Source organism: Ictalurus furcatus, chromosome 1, assembly GCF_023375685.1.
Source record: "Ictalurus furcatus strain D&B chromosome 1, Billie_1.0, whole genome shotgun sequence".
Taxonomy (NCBI): Eukaryota; Metazoa; Chordata; class Actinopteri; order Siluriformes; family Ictaluridae; genus Ictalurus; species Ictalurus furcatus.
In genome coordinates, this window is record NC_071255.1 from 18,036,915 (window position 1) to 18,055,633 (window position 18,719).

Sequence of the window (18,719 nt, forward strand, 5' to 3'; positions counted from 1 at the left end):
TCGCTCAGCCATATTTATACATCACCCATGCAGATTCCTTTACTCATATGCTACAAATCAATGTAGCATATGCAGCACTGCACTAAAACAGATCTACAATTATTACAACAGCATCTCTTAATTTGTAAATGAGCACATAATGAATATATGTGTAGCGGTTGCAGAGGAATTATAGTATAGCAGAGGTGCCGACAATAGGAAATTAGACAAAGAGAGAAACCGACCACAAAAACCCTAGTGTATGCGGGTAGACAGGACGGCTTCGTGCATCCGTGATAAAACACATATTGGTTGAATTGATGTTTGGAAAATTATGATGTTTGTATAAAAAGTATCAATTAAATGGCAATGCACAGCACAACGAACAGCCTGACAAAAATACACACTTATTCTAAAGCACATTCCACTCTTCACAGTTACCCACTGTAATTTTCCCCACTATGATTCAATCAGACTTTTTGTAGCATATAGAATTACTGATCATGTGATGTGGGTTGATTTGCACACATCAAGAGTGTGTTGGTTTTGCAGAGAATGCAGGAGTGATGCTAACTACTTAATTAGTTTTCTTTTCTCCCAGATTTGTGCTAAACAACAGAAAAAAATAGTAAGGTGAAAGTCCAGTGTGGCCAGCTACTTGGCTCACAAGACCAAGGCTCATGCATTCACAGGTTAAAATTCACTTAGATAAAGTTGGGGTGAAGCAAAAGTAACCACCGCCAGAAGCAAATGCATGTCTTTCATGTCCTGTGTCCTTTCCCCTTCAGTGAAATGTCCATTCAGTTGTGTTTGGTCTGAACTCTGCTTTATGTGACTCCTGTAAATGCTACAGCTAAACCATACAGCTAACCCTTCTAGTACAGAGCAGCAATTACAGCTGTACAGTAATTCTGGCTACTAGAGGTCGACTGATTGATTGGTTTTGCCAATTAATCGGCACCAATATCCAATTGCTGGACCAAAAAGCAAAAATCTACAACGATCCCCCATTTGCGTCTCTTGCGGGAGTGACTGAGAAGAGTCCGCTGTAATTATACAGGACGAGAGCGGCCTCTAGAGGCGAAATACAAACTACCACTGACAAATTTTGTTGTGTTATTTGAAGTGTTTTTTGATTCAATTTGGATGTGTCTATTTTTATTTGTTATCCGGAGTGCTACTTTTTGGTTCAGTTTGCATTTGCATATTTTAATTAACTTTAGCATTTATTAATAGCTAATATATATTAATATTTATTTCATTTTAAAAAGTACAGTAAATTTTCATGGTACAGGCAGTACTGCTTATTTTTGTAATAAAGTTCAGTAATATTTTACTTTGAGTGTTGTGTTTTCATTCAGTAACAATTTTAAAAACCATCGGTTGAGTAATCGGTTATCGGTAGGTACCGCCCAACTTAGTAATCGGTATCGATAAAATCCACTATCATCGATCTCTACTGGCTACACATTGGAAGTAAAAAGATCATGGAAATCTTGTAGAACACTTCAGCAACACTGTATTTTAGTGATAACAGTAGCAATGTTTTTCACTATGACATTAAATGATCGGAATTTACTGTATATTCATCTGATTTTTGTAGTCTGAGTCATGATGGCTTAATTAGATCCTTATTTTTATATAAATTTATATAACTGTTACTGAGATGCCACTGAAAGAAAAGCAGTCCTACTCTCTGATCACTTCTGACACAACCTGGCCTCTGATAAACTAATTACTGTCAAGCAAATATTAATAGAAGACTTCTGAGATTGGCAAGTCATTAGAATAGACATAGGCTTTGGAAAATTTCACAGATTCTGTCTCTTATGAAAACTGGTGAACATCACTAGCACAATGAAAGGCATGTGCGAACGATTTATATAATCTCCCCTCCAAATGATACCATCTTGAGTTCTTGAATTCCCTAAAGGCCCGGCAGTAAAATGATGGGTGCCAGGGTGACTAAGCAGCTCCTCCACACTGTCACTGTGTATCTCTAAGATCTCTTGGCTCTCAGATGTCTTAACAGCCTGTTCAGTTAAGCTTGGTATTTCACTGGTGCAAGTCTCTTCATCCCACAACATGCAGATATACACAAGCCTGTGCACATTAATTAAACATACATGCAGTACAGCAGCGCACTCATATACGGAGGCCTAAATGGCCATGCATTATTGATTTTTTTCTTTCTTGTTTTCTCGTGATCTTTACTTAATTTTCTCGTGATCTTCACATAACCAAAAGCTGTTTTCTCATGACATAATATTGTCACAAACCTCGAAACGGCACGGAAGCAGGAGCGGGCGGTGGGGGTAGAGCGTAGAATCGGGAAGTTCAAGAAACGTAGTCGTAAGGTAAACAAGGGTCAAGCGATCGGGCGAACAATACAAACGGGGATAGGCAGAAAGCGTAGTCGAGACAGAAAACAAGGGTCGAGGCTCACGAGAAACAAACAAACTAGAACGGCTTGGTAACGCAGAGAAAGGAGCTACTGAGCGTATACTTCGCGTATAAACTGGGTGAATGACTTCCCTAAATACTAGCGGTGAGTGTGTGTGATTGGTGCCAGGTGTGACTGATCAGAACTCCGGGGATGGTGAGCGCATGCGTGCATGAGAAGCGAGTGTTGCATCTTGGGAATTTGAGTTCTGATCGGACCGGGCTGTGACAGAACCCCCCCCCCAAAGGGCTCACTCCGGGAGCAGAGTTCTTTCTTGGCCTCCCCCGGGGTCGTGGACCAGGGAGATGAGGATGAGTTGCGTGAAAGTCCTTAGTAAGCTGTGGATCCAGTATATCCTGCTTGGGAACCCAGCACTGTTCCTCAGGTCCATAAGCCTCCCACTCGACCAAATACTCCAGCTTGCCCCACCTGTGTCTAGATTTGAGGATGTTCTTGACACGGTAAGCCGGTTGTCCATCAATTTCCAGAGGGGTCGGAGGAGTTTCAGCTGGTACTTCGGTGGCTAGTGGACCGTTGACAACAGGTTTGAGACGTGATACGTGGAATGAGGGGGAGATGCGGCTGTGTCGTGGCAGTTCCAGACGGTAGGTGACTTTATTGACTTGCTTGAGGATCTTGAATGGTCCAGTGTATCTTGGCGTTAGTTTTTTACAACTATGAGCTTGTCTCAAGTCCTTTGTGGACAACCACACCCGATCGCCTGGTTGGTAATTAGGGTGTTCTTTGCGGCGGCGATCTGCTTTGTGCTTGTACATGTCTGTGGTCTCTTTCAGGCGTCGGTGGGTGTCAGCCCAGACACGCTCGCTACGTTCGAACCAGTGGTCAACGGCCGGAGCTGCGGTGGGAGTTGCGTTCCACGGGAACAATGGAGGTTGGTAACCTAGCACGCACTGGAAAGGGGTGAGATTGGTAGCCGAATGACGTAGTGAGTTCTGGGCGTACTCGGCCCATGGCAAAAACTTGCTCCAATCCTCTGGGTTATTGGCACAGAAAGTACGGAGGAATCGCCCCAATTCCTGATTGATTCGTTCAACTTGTCCATTGGCTTGTGGGTGATATCCGGAGGTGAGATTCACTGTCACTCCCATCTTGGTCATGAAGCTGGACCACACTCTGGAAGTAAACTGCGGGCCCCTGTCACTGACAATCTCTTCCGGAATGCCGAAATATCTGAACACATGCTGGAATAGAAGTTCGGCTGTCCCGAATGCAGTGGGGAGAGCGGGTAATGGAATGAAACGTACGGACTTGGAGAACCAGTCCACTGTGACTAGAACTGTGGTATTTCCTTGGGATCTAGGCAGGTCTGTTATGAAGTCTACGGATATGTGTGACCATGGGCGTTCAGGTATAGGTAAGGGCTTGAGCCTCCCAGCTGGGAGGGTCCGAGGTACCTTATTCTGTGCACAAGATGAACAGGACGTCACCACCTTGTGTATATCTCCCTCCATATTGGGCCACCAGTACTTCTCTTCTAGGAGATGGTGTGTGCGTTGTGTCCCTGGATGCCCTGTGCCGAGTACCGTGTGTGCCCAGATGATGAGTTCTTGGCGGTACTCCTCGGGTACAAACAGTTTGTTCGAAGGACATTTTACGGGTACTTGTGACTGGGGAATCTGCTCTAGCTCATGGTCCAGATCCCACTCTAGCGCGTTGATAATACATGAAGGATGAATGATGTACTCTTCATGCTCGTTGACACGTTCTGTGTGGTCGAGACGAGACAGAGCATCAGCCTTTGTGTTTTTGGACCCGGGTCTGTAGGATAAAGTGAAATGGAACCTGGTGAAGAATCGGGCCCATCGGGCCTTGCGGGGTGTGAGTCGCTTTGCAGTGCGAAGGTACTCCAGGTTCTTGTGGTCTGTGAAGATGACAAATGGATGTGTAGCCCCCTCTAACCAGTGTCTCCACTCCTCCAGCGCTAACTTAACTGCCAAGAGTTCACGATTTCCCACATCGTAGTTTCTCTCAGCGGGGGAAAGCTTTCGCGAGAAGAATGCTACCGGATGGAGCTTTGGCTTCTCTCCAAATCGTTGGGATAGAATGGCTCCTACCCCGGTCTCTGACGCATCCACCTCCACTATAAACGGTCTGGATGGATCCGGATGTCTGATGATAGGTGCAGTAGTGAAGGCTTTCTTGAGTTTGTCGAAGGCGGCTTGGGCAGTTGAATTCCATGACAGACGTTTGGGTTTCCCCTTTAGCAGGGACGTGAGTGGGTTGGCGATGGCACTGAAATTTCTGATAAACCTTCTGTAGAAGTTCGCAAACCCCAGGAACCTCTGTAGTTCCTTGATCGTCGACGGTGTGGGCCAGCCTACTACTGCCTGGACCTTTTCCTGGTCCATGGAGATCCCCTCGGGGCTGATGACGTATCCCAGAAACGCAATGGTGGTTCTATGGAATTCGCATTTCTCAGCTTTAACATATAACTGGTGACGGAGCAGTCGTTGTAGAACTTGGCGGACGTGGTGAACATGTTCCTCCCGGGAGTCAGAATATATCAGAATGTCGTCGATGTAGGCGATCACATGGCGTCCCAGCATGTCACGTAACACGTCGTTAATCAGACATTGGAAAACCGAGGGAGCGTTAGAGAGCCCATACGGCATGACCTGATACTCATAGTGGCCTGAAGTTGTGCTGAACCCAGTCTTCCATTCATCTCCCTCTCGAATCCGGACCAAGTTGTATGCACTGCGTAAGTCCAGTTTCGTGAAGATGGTGGCAGTGCGTAATTGTTCCAGAGCAGCTGGTACTAGAGGTAGTGGGTAACGGTACTTGACGCAACACTGGTTTAGTCCTCGGTAGTCGATGCATGGTCGTAAACCTCCTCCCTTCTTCTCCACGAAGAAAAACCCCGCGGATGCTGGAGAAGTAGATGGTCGTATATACCCTTGGTGCAACGCCTCCTGAATGTACTCCTCCATGGCCCTTTGCTCGGTGACCGTTAACGAATAGACTCTCCCTCGCGGTGGTGTAGTGCTTGGGAGCAAATCGATTGCGCAGTCGTACTCACGATGAGGAGGTAGTCCGCTAGCCTTCTTCTTACTGAATACTTCAATGAGGTCGTGGTAAACACTGGGGATCAGAACGTTGTCTGCCTTGTCCGGGCTCTCAATGGATGTGGATGCTAAGGAGATCACAGGGAATTGAAGACAGTGATTGATGCAGTGAGCTGACCAGCTAGTGATCTCCCTTTGATTCCAGGAAATTTGTGGATTGTGATGTTCGAGCCAAGGAAGACCGAGAACCACTGGATGCCGGGCTGTCACAATGACATGGAACATAATCTTCTCCTGATGAAGAGCGCTGGTGCAGAGATTAATAGGTTCGGTACAGTGGGTGATTAAGCCATCTCCAATGGGGGCCCCATCAATGGCTTGGACACGGCGGGGGGTGCTGAGAGGACGAATGGGGATGTTATATTGGAGTATGGTCTCTTGGTTAATGAAGTTCCCCGCCGCTCCAGAGTCGATCAGCGCCTCTAAAATACAGGAAACACTTGAGTAACCCAATATAACGGGTAATACGAATGCAGACTGGACTGAGTACTGGGCAATGGGTTCTAAACTTACCCCTGGCTGAGGTTGTCTGGCAGTTTTGGTTTCCCCTCGGGTAGAGCGCTGTTTGAGAGGGCATTGTTGCACGAAGTGGCCCCTCTCGCCGCAGTAGAAACAACAATGTTCACGGCGCCGTCGTTCTCTCTCCTGCATGCTCACCCGGGTCTGCCCCAGCTGCATGGGTTCGCTAGGGCTCTCAGATGCCGGTGCTTCCGCCTCGCTGCGTAGGGAGTGGCGGCTCCGTAGTAGACGATCCAGGCGGATAGATACGCTGATGAGTGAGTCAAGGGTCAGCTGATCATCGCAGCACGCCAGCTCCGTTACGATGTCAGCATTTAATCCCCGGCGAAACATAGCTTTTAGAGCGGGTTGATTCCATCCGCTCCTAGCGGCCACAGTACGAAATTCAAGAGCATAATCCGCCACACAACGCGATCCCTGCACCAAGGACAATAAGTCCTCCCCAGTCTCCCGGTTGTCTGGAGAGTGATCGAATACAGTGCGGAAGCGTGATGTCAGCTGCTCATACGTGCTGACACCGTTCCCCTCCTGTTCCCATTCCGCGAGGTGATCAGAACTCCGTGAATGGTGAGCGCATGCGTGCATGAGAAGCGAGTGTTGCATCTTGGGAATTTGAGTTCTGATCGGACCGGGCTGTGACAAATATTATCTTGAGAAAATCTCACGCTTTGTGAATGGGACTGGTGTTACATGCACAATGACATCTTCGCCATCATAAAGGTAATAACTGCTCGCTGTAGAGATGGACTTTATCTCCGCATTAAGTGAGAGGGATGTCCCTTTCTCAAGTGTTGGACACTAATGTGGAAGTCATCAATCTTACAGGGATGACGTATTTTTGTAGGCCAACCTGGAAGTTACCATCACCCTGGTTCCCTCAACAAAAATCCAATAGATTTTTGGAAAATCGCAGAAAATAAACTCTGTGACCAACAAAAGTTTATGATTCTTACATGTTTTGTTCATGAAGCTAATCTTCACATATGAACACAACTTTTATAAATTTTGAAGCGAAAATACAATCACCAGAAATAAAAAGATAATGTTTATTTAAAAAACACTACAATTGGAAATAGTATATACTGACAAATCTACTAATTGTAAACATGGTGTTGGAATAGTTTGCAAGAGCGTGAAGATAAACACAACGAGGCTGTAGTAGATGAGTTTTCCTGTTTGGCTTGAGGATGTTTAATATCCCCGACAACCTCTGTAATCCCAATTAACCACTTGATAGCAACCGTCTTTTTCAATACAGGTAAAAGTTTAACAAAATCACAAGTGGGGTATTGCTGATGTATTTTATGTCGTAGAATGAAACGTGAAAATATCTTGAAATTGTGTTAAACAAGGACCTTATTTCAGGTATTTAACCAAAAACCCATTCAAAAAACCCATTTGACTTCGGGATGGTGGATGTCGAGTACACAGAAAAATTAAGTCAAGATCACAAGAAAACGCTTAGTGCTCCCATACTAATACACCGCTGTGCACCACTAATGAAGCAAAACATGACATTAGGAGAGGGTGATAAGACAAAAACAAAGTATCAAGACACCTGAAGACATTCTACAACACATAGATCACAATATATAGAATAACTAACAAATTGGCAGCAAAACATTAGCATTGTTAAAAAAAAAAAAAAAAAAAAACCATGTTCAACGATCAACATTCAACTTTTATTTAAGGTCTAAAAAATGTATATATACACTTTCCAAATCTTTAAAGGGGTCATTACATGTTTTTTATTTTATTTTATTGTCTTCCCTGGGGTGTAATTATTATATTAGTAAAGTTTTTTGCACAAAAAAAAAACGTGTGTTTGATGATGTAAAAGTAGGCATCGGTGTCATATGCAAAGTATTTGCCTGTGTAACGTCACAAATCCCGCCACATCCAAACGAGCTGTTTTTGGAGCTTGGTTAAATAAATGCTCTTTTTGTACTGAGGAGGACGTATTAAGCTATGAACCTTGCAGGACGTTTTAATGGTATGTTAATGACCTCTTATATGTTGAAAGATCAAGGAAAATTAGATTTCTCATGTCGTGACCTGGGGGCATGGTGGCTTAGTGGTTAGCACATTTGAGTCACACCTCCAGGGTTGGGGGTTTGATTCCACCGCCCTGTGTGTGCAGAGTTATGTTATTATGGTATATGTTCTCCCCATGCTTCAGGGGTTTCCTCAAGATACTCCAGTTTCCTCCCCCAGTCCAAAGCCATGCATTGTAGGCTGATTGGCATCTCTAAATTGTCTGTAGTGTGTGGATGAGAGTGTGAGTGGGTGTACAATTGTGCCCTGCGGTGGATTGGCACCCTGTCCAGGGTGTCCCCTGCCTTGTGCCCCGAGTCCCTTGGGAAAGGCCCCAGGCTCCCCGCGACCCTGTGTAGGATAATCGGTACAGGAAACAGCAATGTTATGACCCCTTTAATATTAAATCAGCTGCTTTCAGTGTACCTAAGCGTATTAAATGTTTAAAAGTAACACATAACACTTTGAAGACTCATCTTTACTCTTCTGCAGCTAACTTTCCTTAAATTTGTTGTAATTATTCATGTGATATTCTATATGTTTTAAATGCTATATAAATAAAATGTGATAAATTGTGATTGATAAACATAATTCATCATGACATCAATATTATATTGTGATATTGCCCAGCCCAACATGACATATGTAGCTTGCATTAGTGCCTTCACACATAAAGAAAAGAAAAACATGCAGTTTTGTAGAAAATGTATACATAAGCCTGCATGTCTGAAAGTAACTTGTGGCCAAAGAATTAGGTGTGAATATGTTATGAATCCTGAAAATGGTCAAATTTGAAAGGTGCTGCAGCACAAAATTGAAATGCTTGCAGAACCAGTATTAATCTAACCAAATCGCAATCTTATATAAATCATCCTGTTCCCTAACACATGTGGAACCTACACCCGGGGCGTCCATTCTGATCTGGAAAGGGCTGATGTGGGTGCAGGTTTTTATTCCAATGAGATGTGGCTCCTGCTTTATTGGAATGAAAACCTGCACCCACATTGGCCCTTCTCCCAGCCCTTTGCATATTGGACACCCCTGACCTACAGCAACAGCCTGATTGACGGAGTCCATATATATCACACACAGTGGCATATGAGTCATGCTGGGGACCGGAAAGGTTGTAATGAAATTCTGAAAATCTTTAAGCACTAGTAAGCTTAATGTGGATTGGCCATGAGCTCTTTTCCATCTTTGATGCAAAGTCATCATTCACTGACTGGACCTATAGTGACGTTTAAATGCAACATCCAGGCAAAGCTAGGCTGCACAAAACCTTAACTATGCGAGCTACATAAGCAACATCTATTTGGGGTTACAATGAAATATCTATATACAGATCTAAACAACCCAAAGGTTTAACCAGAATACACGCTATAAGCTGGTACAGGCCAGGCGCCAGCTCGAAAAAAAAAAGTCACCAGTTCTTAGTCATAAATAAGGTCATAAATAGTAACTAGAGGATACAATGTTCACAGCGAGGGTCAACTTAGTTCCCTGCTGCTCAGAGCACAAGTGACACACGCAGAGAACACAGTCAAGGCTGCTCATGCATTCATCTCCCACAATAACACCATTTTCACTAAGCTCTGAGAGCGCTGATAGAGCTCTAACAAGATAGATTTCTCCTGTAGAATAACACATCTACAAACTGATGCTGGAAGTGGAGAACAAAATCCACCTCCCCGTGCATGCTACATCCAAAATATATAACTTGATTTGTGGCATGTTTGACGAGAGAGAGAGAGCGAGAGAGAGAGAGAGAGAGCGAGCAATGCTTGGATACAGGAACAATGGATGAAACAGACTGACACCTTCACCAGGTGTGATTACTGTGTGTGCTGCACTTTAAACTGTGTACGAATGTTCATACACATGAGATATTGCATAACATTAAAAGGTTAGTATCAGGTCAGTACTGGACATCAGCTGACACTCGGAGCTCATATTATTGAATGAAAATGGAGAAAAATGGCACTGAGAATTTTGCTAACTATATCTACAATAGTTAATGGCCACTACACACACGACAGTCCAAAGAAATTCAACAGTTTTGTTGCCAATTTAGTGGAGAAATCCACCTACATGCATGTTTTTGGACACTGGGATAAAACTGGACAACCCTGAGGAAACCCATGCAAACTGTGCAGAACTCCACTCCAACCCAAGCTCAGGACCTGGAACTGTGACAGGGCAACGCTACCAGCTGTACCTTTGAAATACTAATGTGATCCTTTATAGATTATTTCAGTTTAGATTTTTTGAATAATGTCCTTGGCAGTCAATCACCATTAACGGGTTGGACCTGTTCATTGATGGGTTTTCTAACACATACTTCCTGTTGAATTTGAATAAATTTCAAGGTGTAACGTTTAGCAGAACAAAGAAACAGAGATGACTTAACCTAAGCAGATTCTATTTTGAGCCATTTGGAAGATTTATTTTTAAAAGAGGTGGCATATCGTTTCTCTTCATGCACAGAATTAGCTAATCAGTGAACGGGTCCACTACTGACTGACACACTGATTTGTAAAGTGACATTAAGAAATAAAAGTTGTAAAACCTTTTAAATAGGCCATTTTGAAACAAATCCAAAATATAAATGCACCACAATAATATAACCACAATACCTTTTTTTCCAGAGACTGTATTTTAAAGATCATTTTGCAAAATCCAAATAAACAAACAATTATTGCACATGCACCTGTGAAACAGTCCTTAAGACTAACACTTTATAGGCGGTAGGCAATTCCTGTCAGTTACAATAACTTAGGACACTAAAGAGCCCTTTCTACTGACTCTGAAAAACACCAGAAGAAAGATGCCTAGGGTTCCTGCTCACCTGCGTGAACATGCAATAGGCCTGCTGCAGGGAGGCGTGAGGACTGCAGATGTGTCCAGAGCAATAAACTGCAATGTCTGTAATGTAAGACACCTAAGACAGTGCTACAGGGAGAAAGGAAGGACAGCTGATCGTCCTTGCAGTGGAAAATTACGTGTAACTATGTGTCCCCCCAGACGTGATCGAGAACGTGCCTTGGTGGAAGCGTGGAGTAATATCTCACAGCAAGAACTGACCAATCTGGTGCAGTCCATGAGGATGAGATGCACTGTAGTATTAAAGCAGCTGGAGGCCACCACATACTGACTGTTACTTTTGATATTGACCCCCCCTTTGTTCAGGGACTCATTATTCCATTTCTGTTCGTCAAATGTCTGTGAAACTTGTACAGTTTATGTCTCAGTTGTTGAATCTTTTATGTGAATACGAATATTTACACATGTTAAATCTTCTGGAAATAAAAGCATTTGAACGTGAGAGGATAGAGGATAATAAGTTGAATGAAGGACAATTTCCTTGTCCATATATTTATTAGCATTTATGATGATTATTTATGTCATAACACTGTTATTTGTAATTTCATGACAGTCAGTCTGGTGCCTGACATTTTCATAATGATTTTCTACTTAACATCAAGCTTCATTGCACAAAAATCATGAGACAAATGAAGCACAGCTCCTTACCAGAAAGGTGGCAATGGCCACCCCGATGATAAAGCCAGCGATTACGTCAGACCAGTGGTTACGGTACTCTGCCACCCTGTTAATACCGGTCAGGAAGGCCAGGCACATCAGCCCCAGAGACATGACTGGCTTGGCCAACCTGGTCCCTTTGGCTTTCACAGAGCAAGTGATGTACATCTGAAATGAGAAGAAAGGAGGAAGGAAAGGAAGTTCACATCAGCTCAAATCTTCATCTCAAGTGGATAATCAATTACCGTGTACAGCATTAACCTGGATTAGTTCAGCTTTAGTGCCCCTCAGAGAGGAAACACTGTGTTGTATCAGTCAGAGGAATAATACCACAACTGGGAGTTACGAGCCTACAAGCAGTTTTCCTCTCACTGCTGATAACATACATAAGAAAATCTGTAATCCAGATAGGCCTGTAAATGCCAGACTGTCTATTTGGAATATCATGAAAATGTAGTGGCTGTGCATGTCGGTACATCAATACACAATGAGAAAAAGAAAAAGAGCAAGATTCAGGACTGTGCGTGTGCATGTACATATATGACCTGAATTAAGTGTGAGCAGTGTGCAGCTGCCTAACTGTCTGAGCTAAATCGGGCTGACTGAGTGAGAGAGGCGAGCCAGACACAGCGCCTGAGGCAGGACTGTCTGCCCGCCAGCTGATGCACAGCACAAAGATGGCACTTCAGTAAAAATGATCTCTATACTGTACATTCTCCCATTCTAAACAAATCACTGTACTGAAGCTTTGTACATACTTCACTCATTCATGAGGAAGTGTAACCCCTTAGGTGTCTTAGCTAATGATGCACTGAAATGAAAATGACCAAAATTATACATTTATGGCACATTAGGGGTGAAAATGAAAACCAAAAAAAAAAAACCCTAAAGGACAAGATTTTCTTTTTGGTACCACTGCAAAAATTGTGCTCTTTTTATTCGCCTTTTATTACTTCTTTCAAATGAAACAGAACCGAGAAACTATAAAGCATTATGATAATACAGTTTGGTTCATAACAAGTATAAAATACCACACTGTGAAAACTGACAATAAACAAATGAATGTGGAAATTTGTTTAACTGGCACTGCCAAATATTTACACATGCATGGAGTGGATTGTGTACTGCATGTATGCTAATCTATCTGCCTCAGTTTATACTGTAAACAGTCTCTAGACTCAGTTATAATGCAGCACCATGTCCCTTGTTTTACTGTTTGTAACACAAATGTCATGTTGCTATGACAGAGTTTCAGCCCACCACCAAGAGAGGACACTGGTTTTATTGTGTGCTTTTCCAAATAGTGTCCACCAAAATTTATTGGCACCTAACTCCAAGGTATCTGCAGGTATCTGCACTTCAAATTTAATATGTTTTAATACCCTATTCAAGATATTTGCAGAAAAGATGTAAGACCTACAGGTCACTTCAATTATGCTACACGATACATCAGCTATAATGTATTGTGTTCATGCATATACATCCATTTCTGGGTTTAAGTAAACTATAGCAGGGTAAACTTCTATAGAGGGATATGGGAGACCATAGCAAATATCCTTTTTGTATTATCATTTGCTCCAACAGTAAAAGAAAAAAAAATCCATTATTTCCTTCCCATGACTTTCCAAGAGAGGAAAAATATAGAGAGATGGATTATGGCAGTCAGATGAGAAAAAGATGTCAAATTTACTATCACACCCTCAGCAGCTGTATTAGAAACCCCCTCGCAGCAGTGTTTACTAGTTATAATTGAATGCCAGGGTAATATAACAAGTAGTGCTATAAATATACATAAGTTTTTGTAAAGAAGAAAATATAAAAGAAAAACCTTTGCTATTTTGTTATATTACTGCACTGAATAATACTTAGTAATCCATCCATCCTCTATACCGCTTATCCTTTTCAGGGTCACGGGATAACCTGGAGCCTATCCCAGGGAGCATCGCATAATTTATACGCTCACTTTAACAGAAACATCCATACCCCAGCACATTCATGTAATTATCCAATCAGCAGTGCAATGCATAGAATTATGCAGCTACAAGTCAAGAGCTTCAGGTCATGTTCACATCACACATCGGGATGGCGAAAAATGTGATCTCAGTGACGTAGACCTTGACATTTGAAAATCGGAAAAACATCACCTGGTCTTTTTCTTATCTTTTTCTTAACTTCAACTTATTGTAGCCTCAGATTCCGGGTGGAACCCGATGTTGTAGCCCATCCGCCTCAAGTTTTGCTGTGTTGTGGTTTCTGAGATGCTTTTCTGCTCACCACGGTTATAAATAGTGCTTATTTGACTTACCGTAACCTTCCTGTCAGCTTCAACCAGTCTTGCCTCTGACCTCTCTCATCAACAAGGCGTCTCCACACACAGAACTGTCACTCACTGGATGTTTTTTGTTTTTCACACTGTTATGGGTTTCTAAAATACTCATACCAGGACATCTTGCACCGATTACCATGGCATGAATTTTTGCAAAATAGTATGCAAAAAGTTGGATTTTGGTCTCATTTGACCACAGCACACAGTGCCAGTTGTAGTCCCAATGACAGTTGGTAAAGTGCTACACGTGATTGATCTCTCTCAGAAAGAGCTTGTTCCTTGGAATGCTTTCACACAGCTTGTTGTTATGGGGGTGGTGTTTTAACAGTTGATTTTTAAACTTAAAAAAAAAAAAATTCTCTTTCTGTACTCTTCCAAATATGTGATCTTTATAGGCTCATATGTCCAATTCCTGTCATATTTTCTACTGTTCCAGGCATGTGAAACTTCTTAATATGTTGTGAAGGTTGTGCTTAAATGTATTATTATTAGGATTCCTCCATCAGGAGGAAATCTATTGTTATTGTTAGTATTTCTTCTTATTATTATTCTCCTTATCTCCCTAAAGTGCCCAATAACTCAAGATCTGAATGGTAAAAAGTTTTGAAATTTGGCACATTGATTCTACAGGCCACGAGTAAGTCCCACACCACAAATGGTCCACATAAGCACATGGGTGGCGCTACAGGCCACGCCCAAAATCTATGTGATTTTCCCTGCAGCCAGTAAGTCCAAAATGACTGAAAATTGGCATACATGCGTTATTTCTCATAGAGATCAAAAAAGCCACTGGGGACCCAAAAAGTCCACCATGATAGATTTTCCAGTGCATTGAAAATTTGTCCAAAACTACAAAAATCTTCTCCTCATGAACCGTAGGTCTGATTGAGTGTGGTACATATGTGTGGGATACATGTCTTTCTATAGGGTGATAAGCAGTAAGGAATCAAATACAAATTGGCCGAACTATTTACATATTGGTCAAGTGACAACTGTTGCACATATTTCTTGTGTCCATAACTCAATGGAACATTAACCGATGGACTTGATCTGTGCCACACACCAAGAGGACACTACAGTATGTTACCATGTGTGATGGCAACCTCATATCTCCAAAAACAATGACATAAAAATGGTAAATGGCACACTTATATAGCGCTTTTATCCAAAGCGCTTTACACTGTGTCTCATTCACCCATTCACTCACACACCAATGGTAGCAGAGCTGCCATGCAAGGCACTGACTTGCCATCAGGAGCAACTTGGGGTTCAGTGTCTTGCCCAAGGACACTTCAGTATGTGGAGTCACATGGGCCGGGAATCGAACCGTCAACCCTACGATTAGTGGACAACCCACTCTACCATCTGAGCCACAGCCACTCTAAAAGGAATAATAAGTCATAAAACAGATACTCCGATTCAATCATCAGTTCATATGAAAACTCTTGACAATGTTGAGTAACAAATCTGAGAAATGGGTGACTGTAAGATGAAAAATAGAGTTATTGTGAATATCTGAAATAGGCATGCTCGGCGAAATGCTAGCGCACTCTGACAGTGGATGTTTTCCTTCCTCCTGGCTTGGGGTCACGCACATGCATCCATGGCTTTCTGGCAAGGGTGGGCTGACTGTCTATTAGGCAGACATTAATGCTAACAGAAACAGTAAGTCTTCTCCTCCGGAACCATGAAGCATCATCAATTTTGTCAATTTTGTTCAATTGTGGCACATGGAAACGAGAGACTGGACTTACACTTCTCAGAAAGCATGAGCATAAACAGAGTATAGGTGGAGGTACAGGCTACACCTCAAAGTTCACACATTCAAAATGATGGCATTTCTACTCCATCAGGCCAAAATGTCTGAAAGTTCGTATGCATGCCTTGTTGCTCATGGTGAACGAAAAGGTCTCAAGAACCCATAATGTTCACATTATGGATTTTTTTCTACAATGATCATTTGTGAAAAACTACAAAAATGAACTTAAAACCTGCCATTGATCCAAATGCTTTGAAATGTTGTATCTGTGGGATACATTGTCCGCAATCTTGAGGAGGAATCCACCATTGCTGCTTCCTGGTATTTTTATGATCATTATCATTATCATTATTATTATTATTATTATTATTATTATTATTATTATGTACATTACCTGTCTTGCACAGGTCATTCAACCACAATGGATGTTTTATTGCAAAAATATGATGTAAAATCAAAAAGTTCAATCTCTCATTAAGGTAACTATTCAGACCCTTTATTCAGGATTTTTGTAGAAGCACCTAGACACTATACCGTAAGAGGTCCTGGGGACAAAGCGCAATAAATTCTCCAAAATATTCTTTAGGGTGCCAACAATTTTTGCACATATGTTTTAACAGCAAATACAATTATTGAAAAAAGTACTAGTTAGGAGAATTATTTTTGGTTAGAGAAAAGGTGATAGTGTCTCCTGGATCAATGAAATGATTGTTTGTAATCATTATTATCCAACTGTTTTTGTTCATTTTAATAAAGGGTAACAAAGGAGGGACTGTATATGTGGAAGTCTCTTTGTCTGTGTGTGTGTGTGTGTGTGTGTGTGTGTGTGTGTGTGTGTGTGTGTGTTTGTGTGCATATGTGTGTGGATTTAAAAGAGAGTAGGTCTGGATGGGTTTGTGTTTTGTGCCTCTATTCCCAAATAAATAAGAAATTATTGTGACCTACAAAAATGACTTAAAGGTCTAAAAGAACTTGCTTATACAAAGGTTGTATCTAATTTTGAATCACAAAATTAGGTATAACCTTTGTACAGGTTGCTCTTACAGAGGGGTATATACGCAATTTTTTTTTCCGTTGTAAACATCTTTTATTGCACTTCAAATTTTAACCCACAAACATCCTACTGCCTGGGTACGCAAAGATCCAACACATTAAATGTACACAGTTTTCCTCTGGATAGATATCAATTATGGTCAAACGGGAGGCTTGAATATTTAAGCTGTCAAGTTATGCCAGCTTTCCCTCCTCCATATATAACCTCCCCCACTATCGAGTCAGCCTGCCAAGGGTTGGGGTCAGCATTACATAACATTCCTCGTCGTGGGGAGTCTGGAGCTCTCCAAAGGGACTAGCAGCACAGGACACAATCGCACATACACCCATTTTTTTATTTTGAAATAGGGAAGAAGCCGAGTACCTGGAGGAAACCTCTGAAGCACAGGGAGAACATGCAAACTCTACGCACACAGGGCAGAAGCGGGATTCGAACCCCCAACGCTGGAGGAGCGAGGCAAACATGCTAACCACTAAGCCACCATGCCCACCCATTAACCCTGTTTTAAGAATTTTTAACTGGACCTGTCACAATAACAGAATGTTTACTCTCTCACTTATTCGGCAGTTTAATGGATTCGGATTTTATTTGATTTTTTTTTTCTGGACTCTTTTGGACATTTGTCATTGCTCGGAAACATTTTTTTAAACATCCTAAAGTTCTGACCTCACAGTCCACACTGTCCACAGTCCAATTCTGTTGTTCTTTTGCCTTAGTACAAACGAGATTGAAACTGATCAAATATAACATTACATACAAGTCCATTCATCCATCCATCTTATCCTTTTCAGTGTCATGGGGGAACCTGGAGCCTATACCAGGGAGCATCCGGCACAAGGCAGGGTACACCCTGGACAGGGCACACTCACATACACATTCACACATACATTCATACACTACAGACACTTTGGACATACCAATCCGCCTATCATGCATGTCTTTGGACTGGGGGAGGAAACCGGAGTACCCGGAGGAAACTCCTGCATAAAAACCAACATAAAAAACTTTACCCTAGCTGGCCTACACTGTGCCCAAATATGCTTACATGATAAGAGGAAATGGTCCATGCAAATACACCAAATAAAGCTTTGCCATCTTAAACCTTTAAATACTCAAACTTGTTTCCCTCTTTTCCCTCCCACATAACCTCCTAGACTATTTGAATTTCTCTGAAGGCAAGCCATCAGCCCTCATCCCCCAGCTCTGGTCTAGTGTACAAGCCAAGAATGAAAAGCCCTCTCACTGTGGAGCTGAAGACGTGGCGCACACAAACACACACCTGGAGCTGCGTGCGAAATGAGATGGGACCCAAATGAAACAGATGCTCATTAACTAACAATTTTGAATCCTCTGTCTCCTTCGCTTTTCATTCACGAGTGCAGGGTGTCTCTAATCATGGCTTTTCATTACGCAAAATTGGAGTGTAAATCGAGAAATGAATTGGGGCTATAAGGGTGGTCGTATTTCTAAACCACAGGAAAAGTGGGAGAGATGGAAACAGATGAAGCATGATAAGGCCATAACTCCTGCAATAGAACTGAATATGGGAGGCACTTGACTCAAAAAAAAAAAAAGAAACTAAAAAAAACTTTGTATGAAAAACAATTTACCATATTTCAGTCTGCAGTAATCCCTAGGTTGAAATGTGATCTAAAGATGTTAAATCATTGTTCTTCTTGAAGCATAGCCTTTGGAAATGTTTTCTGTAGTTATATCTACCTACATTTTCTTTGTGCATTAGCAATACATCAAATTGACAGAATGCACAAGGAGAGATGGAAAACTCAGAGTTCCCACTTTTCCGTGAGACGTAAGGGAAAAACATCACAGCTGTTATCACGGCATATTATATACTGCCTTCCATCTCAATATTTCCTCACACTGATGAACAGAATGCAAATCCATTTCTTGCAACTCCACATCTGCATTTCAAAAGCAACCCGGGGTGGTGTCATCTCCACTGCTTCAAGATACATTAGAAC

At 42.2% G+C, this 18,719-nt stretch overlaps 1 protein-coding gene across 1 annotated transcript in view; it reads right to left on the reverse strand.

The window, feature by feature from the left end:
- The window catches only part of plppr5b (phospholipid phosphatase related 5b), a 49,773-nt gene that overhangs the window by 3,166 nt on the left and 27,888 nt on the right, over window positions 1–18,719 (reverse strand). The window contains exon 4 of the mRNA XM_053630432.1: window positions 11,590–11,766. Coding sequence (XP_053486407.1) covers window positions 11,590–11,766 — 177 coding nt within the window. The remainder of the gene's footprint in view (window positions 1–11,589; window positions 11,767–18,719) is intronic.